A 9,548-nucleotide genomic window follows, 5' to 3' on the forward strand; every position below is an offset into this window, starting at 1 on the left:
TGTGAAGATACACGTTGGAAAGCAACAAGAGAAACTGGCTGCGGATTGATACATTTTCTGGAGCGATATATACTCATGCTCCTTTGGATCGAGAAGCAGAACATGAATACAAAGTACAAGTCACAGCAACAGAAGAAAGTAAGCAATGAAACCACTATGTTTGTTTTCCAAGGCTACATGCACAGCTAACAGCAAGACCTTGACTTTGTCTGATACAGCTATAGAAGCTGCACCATTAAATTATTTTTGCTGCATCTTGCTGTTTATGCTTGGGAGGATATATTCGTTTAGGAATTACTTTCTGTAAAATGAAACTTCAGATTATTGATAATATGGATTAGGGCTGTCAAATGATTTAAAAATAATCTCAATTAATCGTGAGATAAAAAAAGTTGCAATTAATTGCAGTTTTAATCACACTGTTAAACTACAATAGGATACCAATTTTAAATTTATTACAAATATTTTAGTTTTTCTACATTTTCAAATCTATTGATTTCAATTACAACACAGAATACAAAGTGTTAAGTGCTCACTTTATATTACTATTTTGATTACAAATATTTGCACTGTAAAAAAGATATAAAAAATAGTGCAAGATACAAGTTGAAGCATGTAAGGGCATGTGAATGTTTGGCATATCTGTCTCATAAATACTGTGAAGGAGCAAGGCCAGATGGCTATAGAAAAGTAGTGGGAGATAGATATATTAGCTCCAGGCTAAACAAAGGATAAGTGAAATGGCAGCTGCTCCAGGACAATTAAGACACCTGGGGCCAATTAAGAACTTTCCAGAAGGCAGGGAGAAGGCTAGGTTGATTGGGACACCTGAAGCCATTCAGGGGCTGGCTGAAACTAGTTAAAAGCCTCCCAGTTAGTCAGGTGGGTGTGCATGTCAGGAGCTGTGGGAGGAAGTTGTGCTGTTGGAGAGGCTGAGTAGTACACACCATATCAGGCACAAGGAAGGAGGCCCTGAGGTAAGGGTGAAGTGGAGCTTGAGGAAGTGGAGGCTGCTGTGGGGGAAGTAGCCCAGGGAATTGTACATGTCATGTTTCTAAAAGGTCAGCTACCATAGCTGATACTATTAGGGTCCCTGGGCTGGAGCCCAGATTAGTGGGTGGGCCTGGGCTCCCCCCACCAACCTTTTCTCCCTGATTAATCACTGAGACTGGGAAACAACAGAGACTATGCAAGGAAGGATAGCTTCTCCTCACCTCCCTCGCTGGCTTATGATGAAAATGGCTCAGTAGACTGTGACCCTTGTCTCTAGAGAGAGAAAGGTTACGTGCAGAGTCACAGTGAGCCTCTGAGGCTAGCAAAATCCGCCAGGAAACACGGGCCCACGGAGGCAAGGACAGAGCTTTGTGACAATACCTTGCAACATCGACTACAACAGTGCCATGCAAATGCCTATTCTGACTTTCAGATGACATTGTAAATAAGTAGCAGGCAGTTTTATCTCCCATAAATGTAAACAAACTTATCTGTCTTAGCAATTGGCTGAACAAGAAGTAGGACCGAGTGGACTTGTAGGCTCTAAAGTTTTGCATTGTTTTGTTTTTGAGTGCAGTTATGTGGAAAAATAATAATTCTACATTTGTAAGTTTCACTTTCATGATAAAGAGATTGCACTACAGTACTTGTATGAGGTGAACTGACAAATAGTATTTCTTTTGTTTATACCGGCAGGGGATTTAATTTTGCCACATACACTGCTAACAAGGATGGCTAACAAGACTGGGATGTATTTGGGTTGAAATCTGTCTTTTAAGGCATAAACCCAGGTTTCCCTAACTAACTTGAACACAACTACAATTACTTAACATTTAATACTGTCCATTGTTTTTGACATATCAAAAGAACAGTTGACATTACTGGGGAAAGAGAAGGTCTTAGATGAAGAACTAGATTGGGGCTGCTGTTGCTGGGATGTGCAAAGAAAGGCAACCACATCTTGCCTTTTGCCTGCTCACGCAGGGAATAGCAAAAAGGCTGGGGCTTGTGTTCACTTAACGTAAAAGGCTGGAGTTCCCTGCTCCAAAGAGGGCTTGCTGGATATGGTGGCTTAATATATCTCCTCTTTCACCAGTTAGCACTCAGAAGCCAGCACTAGTCAGTCAGAAGTGGCAGCTAGTGTTACTTTTTAAAAAGTGTAGGGGTGTGTGTGATCCCCCCTCCCCAGCACTTTAAAAAAAGTGACACTAGTTGCCACTTCTGACTGACTACACCCGCTCAGTCCCTCCAGAGACTGATTGCCTCTGTATTCTACAGACGGAGTAGCTCCGGCACCTGCCTCTCTCATGTTGCACCACCACACCCACTCTCTTCAAGGCCACTGCAGCTGCAAAAGCAACAACCCAGCCCCAAGCGACTGTGAATTTGAAGTCCACAACCTGAAGTATAATTTTGCACTGTTTTAAATTCTACAGATAAAAAATCTCAGAGCTCCACAGCAGTCTTCATGCTATTCATAAAAGATGTGAACGATAATCCTCCCCGGCTAACAAAGGGTAATCATCTATTCTTCTGCCATCCGCTCCATGGAGGAGCAAGAGCAGAGATCCAGGCCACCGATGATGATCAACAACTGTATCCTCCAGAATTCAATTTTTCTCTTGGAGGTGGTGAAAATATAAAGAGTGACTGGGAAATTTCTAGAATAGATGGTAAGTTTTTCAATCATATTGAAAATGTAGCATGTACATGCATTTATTGTGTATATTTAAGAAATGGTTGGATTCCTGTTTCATTCTGACCTTTCTGTGTTATATATTGTACATTGAAATATTTAGGTGTGTTGAGAAAGTAATATATATTTGAGTACATGATTATTGCAACACTTTAGATTGTTGTATTTGGCTTTATTTTTCATTGATAAAACCCATTTGTAAAAGATGATGCTTTTATTTAGTGTGCTAGCAAACTGGGATTTTTCTCACAAGAAGAGAGAAGAAACACATGTGACTCAAAGTGCTGTGGGAGTCTACTTCAATATAAACAGTATAAAACCATTTTTGATATAGAAACAGAGCAGCTAGAGTAAACTGTGCATTAGATACTTTTCCCAGGACATTGCATTTTAATATTTTGATGTTGGATGTGGCAATGTGCAAAATCTGACTACAGATTTACGGTATGTATTGTAGCTAGAATGTTTTTTGAAGGCTTCCCCACTATACTGGCTTAGTTTGCATACATCAGAGGAATGGCCTGTCCTGCTAGGTGACCTTGGGGACACTTTTTAGGAAAGCCTGCCATGTTAGGTTATCATGGGGTGTAATGCGAGGATGGTTGGTTTAGATATTCTGAAATGATTGCACGAGTGTGGAATTCCTTCTGAATATAAGAAGTGGTGTATTGTAGAAGTTAAGATGCAGAAGGCACTGGGTGAGAGTCTATGGATTGCAGGAGATCAGATGAGATGATCATAAAAGTCCCTATGTGGTTTTGCAGGGGGCAGAATAGACTACATGTAAGAACTCCATGAGCATCTGATTCCTTCTCATACATCCACCTCTCCTCCCTCCAGCCTGTCCATACCCGGCTTCTGCCCCACCCCTGGCCTGTCCTAGAATATCCCCCGTGCCTGGGGTCCCTGCAGAGGTGGCAGAGAGCCGATGGAGGCAGCTAAGTGCCAGACACAAAGGCTGTCTGCACCTGGAGTTATTCCCTGGGGGGCCCTTGCATCTTCCCTGGAGCCCCTTTACTGCAGCTTGAATGGATTGGGGAACCACTAGATCTTAAAAAAAAAAAAAAAAAAAGGAAAAAGAAAGACCTGGGCAGTAGGGCATCTGCAGGGGGAGGTGGTGTTTAGTGAAACTGAGCACATTTTACAGTCCCTCATTGTCCTGATAAAAGAAAAGGAGTACTTGTGGCACCTTAGAGACTAACCAATTTATTTGAGCATGAGCTTTCGTGAGCTACAGCTCACTTCATCGGATGCATACCGTGGAAACTGCAGTAGACATTATATACACACAGAGACCATGAAACAATACCCCCTCCCACCCCACTGTCCTGCTGGTAATAGCTTATCTAAAGTGATCATCAAGTTGGGCCATTTCCAGCACAAATCCAGGTTTTCTCACCCTCTGCCCCCCCCCCCACAAACTCACTCTCCTGCTGGTAATAGCCCATCCAAAGTGACCACTCTCTTCACAATGTGTATGATAATCAAGGTGGGCCATTTCCTGCACAAATCCAGGTTCTCTCACCCCCTCACCCCCTCCAAAAACCACACACACAAACTCAGTCTCCTGCTGGTAATAGCTTATCCAAAGTGACCACTCTCCCTACAATGTGCATGATAATCAAGATGGGCCATTTCCAGCATAAATCCAGGTTTTCTCACCCCCCCACCCCCATACACACACAAACTCACTCTCCTGCTGGCAATAGCTCATCCAAACTGAACACTCTCCAAGTTTAAATCCAAGTTTAACCAGAATGTCTGGGGGGGGGGGGAGGGGTAGGAAAAAGCAAGGGGAAATAGGCTACCTTGCATATTGACTTAGCCACTCCCAGTCTCTATTTAAGCCTAAATTAATAGTATCCAATTTGCAAATGAATTCCAATTCAGCAGTTTCTCGCTGGAGTCTGGATTTGAAGTTTTTTTATTGTAAGATAGTGACCTTCATGTCGGTGATTGCGTGACCAGAGAGATTGAAGTGTTCTCCGACTGGTTTATGAATGTTATAATTCTTGACATCTGATTTGTGTCCATTTATTCTTTTATGTAGAGACTGTCCAGTGGTGGATGTGCAGGTGAACGAGCCTCTGATAGTGTGGCTGATGTTATTAGGCCCTGTGATGGTGTCCCCTGAATAGATATGTGGGCACAGTTGGCAAATGGGCTTTGTTGCAAGGATAGGTTCCTGGGCTAGTGGTTCTGTTGTGTGGTATGTGGTTGTTGGTGAGTATTTGCTTCAGGTTGCGGGGCTTTCTGTAGGCAAGGACTGGCCTGTCTCCCAAGATTTGTGAGAGTGTTGGGTCATCCTTCAGGATAGGTTGTAGATCCTTAATAATGCATTGGAGGTGTTTTAGTTGGGGGCTGAAGGTGACGGCTAGTGGCGTTCTGTTATTTTCTTTGTTAGGCCTGTCCTGTAGTAGGTGACTTCTGGGAACTCTTCTGGCTCTATCAATCTGTTTCTTCACTTCCGCAGGTGGGTATTGTAGTTGTAAGAATGCTTGACAGAGATCTTGTAGGTGTTTGTCCCTGTCTGAGGGGTTGGAGCAAATGCGGTTGTATCGCAGAGCTTGGCTGTAGACGATGGATCGTGTGGTGTGGTCAGGGTGAAAGCTGGAGGCGTGTAGGTAGGAATAGCGGTCAGTAGGTTTCCGGTATAGGGTGGTGTTTATGTGACCATTGTTTATTAGCACTGTAGTGTCCAGGAAGTGGATCTCTTGTGTGGACTGGACCAGGCTACGGTTGATGGTGGGATGGAAATTGTTGAAATCATGGTGGAATTCCTCAAGGGCTTCTTTTCCATGGGTCCAGATGATGAAGATGTCATCAATATAGTGCAAGTAGAGTAGGGGCTTTAGGGGACGAGAGCTGAGGAAGCATTGGTCTAAATCAGCCATAAAAATGTTGGCATACTGTGGGGCCGTGTGGATACCCATAGCAGTGCCGCTGCTCTGAAACCTGTCATTGTCCTGATGTGTATGTCCTGTTCCATGTTGACAGGCACCCACGCTTACCTTTCCCCAAAGCACACTAATCTAGAGGAGAAAAATTATAGCATTCCATTAACAATTAACGACAACGGAAAACCACCCCGGGAAGGAAACCTGAATCTTCAAGGTATGTTACACACACAGCACTTATGGGGCTGGTTTACAGAAAACGGCAATATTCATGGACAGTTCTGTCGGGCTGATAAACAATTCCACTAATCTTATGACATTTGTCTTTGACTGCAGTAAATGTTTGCCGGTGTACAGATGAGAAGAGATGTTTTATAGAAGTAGAAAACCATTCTGGGATGCCAAGCACAGGCATGGCAGTTGGTACTCTTCTTGGAGTATTGATATCCATCGGTAGGTGATATTTCTTAGAGACATGATTACTTTAACTTCTCAGTTTAACATTATTCATTGTTTTAACTCCTGTGGGACACCAACATTTATGGTGCCAACAAGCATGATTGTAAAGTTAGATTGTATTGCACAGGATCTTATTCAGCTAGGCATGAGTTGATGGAATGAAGGCAAACAGATGTATACCTTTCCCCCCAAAACAAGACAGAATGCTTTTGAGTATTCTTTTAATAAGCTTAAGCACAAAAGGAGTAGAGATGACAGACTGATGAGATCCAGTCTCCTCCTCTTCCCTCTCCCCCCACCAATCCTGCCCAGTAAGTAAATAAACAAAAGAATTCAGAGCACAGTCTGTGATTTTTGGATGGCATAGCTACAGTCAGCAGACTGTGACTCAGATTTAGAGAGGGTGAAAATATCAAAAAGCTGAAATTAAATAAAATGTAGACATCATATCCGAAGGGATCAAACTTAGAAGATGATATAAAAAGAAGTTATGTCAGCTTTCAATTACCTCAGTTACACAGGAAAAAAGAATGGCCACCAGAAAACAAGTTTTCTGCCTTGCAACTAGGAAAGGGAAACCAAGATTTTGTGATGATACTTGGTGTGTAATTCACAAGCCTCTGGAAGAAGAAAAACTACCTATGACTATAATTTGGTCCTTAGAAGACGGAAGAGGGAAAGGGGATATAGTGTGATTCAAAGAAAGTTAAGAGAATGGAAAAAGCCAGGATCAGAGTTTGTGGTTGCCAGAGAGAGCCTTTACATCAGATCTATGTTCAAACCTCTGAAATCACGATTTCCCTGTAATACCTTCATCCAACCTCTCATTTAATATAAACTAGAGACAAAACGTACCATAGGAAAATTAGATTAATAGGAATAGCAAAACATGACTCCTAGTACTAAGGACTTGATCCCACATCTCTGCCTTACTTGAAATTTCTATTCGCTGTTGGTTTGCCAGAAAACTCAGTGAAGACATTTTGTCCAGCTCTATGCTAGCCTACTTTAAAGAGGCCAGTGAAAGTAAGTTGTAAAAAAAACCTGTATATGACTCATGATTTTAAAAATAAACTACTGTGCCAAACATACAGCTTCACTTTCACACATATAAAGGACTTTTTCCCCTTTGAATCAGGAGCAAGAACCATAGCCACTCAGACAGATTTAGCGGGGGGTTCAGAGCTGGGCAATGAAAAGGATGAGAGATCTGGAAAGACTTTCATGTGTAGAGAGATTGAAAAGATTAGGACTGTTCAGTGCAGAGTGGAGACTAATAAGAGGTGACATAGTAAAGACGTACAGAGTAATAAATGGTATACAGAGGATAACTCAGCCACTCATATGCTTTCTCAGAAGAGAAGAAGAAGGGGACATTCACTGAAAATAAAAACAATAAATTTAAGACTGGTAAAAAGGAAAAAATTTTACACGGTGCAATAATTGCCACAAAATATCATTGAGCCCAAGGGCTTAGTACAATTTTAGAACATTTATATTGATAATGAGAACATCTACAGTTATACTGGATAGGATAAGAAAAATGATAAGGGATAAAACCCCTCATGCCTCAGGCCATAAAATAACCTCTAACTGAAAGGGATTAAGGAAGAAACCTCCCGCATCAGAGAGAAGCAACTGAACCAGAAGTCTGGTCCAGTTTGGTAATTCCTATATCCCTAAAATCCATTTAGTTCCAATTAGGGATGGGAAAGTATTGTGAATAGTTGTATATTAATGAAGATTAATCCCTTGCTGAAATACTTTAAGAATGTTTTAAAATTTCCTTTATTAGGCCATGATTTTTCTTCTCTTTCAGTTTTTATTGTAGGAGGCATATTTCTGAGACTGGAATACAAGAAAATGAAAGGACTTAAAAGAAATGCAGCTAAGCCATCTGAACTGAAAACATTAACATAATCATTGTTTATTTTATTAGGGGAACAAATTACTTTTGTAACTCAGACCTCCCATAAATGTATTTTCAGAAACTCTTGACACAAACATGTATATGCAGGGTCCCCCTGTTCCCCAATTTTATTAGATATTAAGATTCAGTTATAAAATCTATATACAATGTACAGTGGCAGCCATTAATAAAAATATCAGCCCTTACCAGGAGTTAATGTGTGCTGGTACCAAAAAGCTGTGATCCCAGAAAGACTTATAGTCCTGTTAGTGTGGAAACTATTAGTAAATACTGACTGCTTTATATTCTTAGAGAAAGTTTTCATTTTCCTACAATTCTCTTTTCAACAAAAAGTTAACAGAGTGTCAATCAATGTGCAGAGAGTGTGTAATTAAATGAAATCCTACACTAAATTTAGGGCTCTCCCACAAAGTGGGAGGGATCCCTTGACAATAAATTTAACTGCTACCCAAAGCTAGCTATGCCTGGAGATATTCTGACTTGGACCACACCTGCTTGTATTATTACATTATTCTTGTAAATTTAGGACAAAAAGAATTACTGTGACTCACCAATAAGTTAAGCAACCTAGGGTAGTGAAATAGTAGGTATTTTAATTTTCCCTTTATTGCGTGTATCCACTGGGATAGTCTATATTGTTTGTGTAAGCACCATTGTCCTCCTTTAGTGTTCCAAGAAGAACAAAAAAGAAAGATGTTTAAAGACTGTACAAATTGGTTGATGTGCTACTGTATTATAATATTGCAAATAACTTCTGGCTCTGTGCACATTAGATAGTAATTATATGTTCTCCCAAGGGATTTATTGCCTGTCCATGAAACAAGGATAGAAAACCAACGCTGTTGGCAGGGTTTAACACAAAACTTTCCATAAAAGAGACCTGAAATGGTAACTTGCCAGGAGCCAGTGGGCTGTACTTAATTCATGCCTGATTATATCATGATGGGGTAATTGCATTCTAGGACTTATCATATCTGTGTAGTGTACCTATGCATTGAAGATGTCTACGCCTGCAAGCTATATCTTAGATTTCAATGAACTCCATTTGGCCCGTAGGTCTCATTCTGGGAAGAAAATACAATTGGTTTAAAAAACAGACTTATATTGATGCATTATTTGGTGGTACGCTAATGAAGGGTTGTTTGTTTTTTTGAGCAGGGAATAAAAACTTACAAATTATGCACTTATGTCCCAAATTTGAAAGGCTATGTTCTTTTGAAAGGGAGGTGAGGGATGTGGGAGGGTGGGTGTTTACGTAGCAATTTTTTGGTCACGTTTGTATAATGTACAGATCTGGAAGGAAAGGAACATTACTCTGATAGCATTGCATTAAAATATGTTTTCCTAGAGTACTGCCAATAAAAACGTTGCTTTTGGCCTTCAGCCATGTCTCACCACATCACATTGTCCAGCTGCTGAAGGTTGGAGAGCTTTGGTTGTTTGCTGTGGGGGTTATTTCATCTGCTGAAGTGTATTTTATGATGGGAAGAACAGTCCATTGTGTTTGATAACTGTGACACTAAATTACGTGAGAGGGTGCAGTGTTAGGGATGAGTGTATTTATATTTTTATA

At 40.8% G+C, this 9,548-nt stretch overlaps 1 protein-coding gene across 1 annotated transcript in view; it reads left to right on the top strand.

The window, feature by feature from the left end:
- The window catches only part of CDH17 (cadherin 17), a 62,347-nt gene extending 54,382 nt beyond the window's left edge, over window positions 1-7,965 (top strand). Inside the window, exons 13-17 of the mRNA XM_077808673.1 lie at window positions 8-138; window positions 2,430-2,666; window positions 5,687-5,803; window positions 5,923-6,039; window positions 7,865-7,965. Of these exons, the coding sequence (XP_077664799.1) occupies window positions 8-138; window positions 2,430-2,666; window positions 5,687-5,803; window positions 5,923-6,039; window positions 7,865-7,965 (703 nt within the window). The remainder of the gene's footprint in view (window positions 1-7; window positions 139-2,429; window positions 2,667-5,686; window positions 5,804-5,922; window positions 6,040-7,864) is intronic.
- The last annotated feature ends 1,583 nt before the right edge of the window (window positions 7,966-9,548 follow it).

Source organism: Eretmochelys imbricata, chromosome 2 (assembly GCF_965152235.1).
Source record: "Eretmochelys imbricata isolate rEreImb1 chromosome 2, rEreImb1.hap1, whole genome shotgun sequence".
Taxonomy (NCBI): Eukaryota; Metazoa; Chordata; order Testudines; family Cheloniidae; genus Eretmochelys; species Eretmochelys imbricata.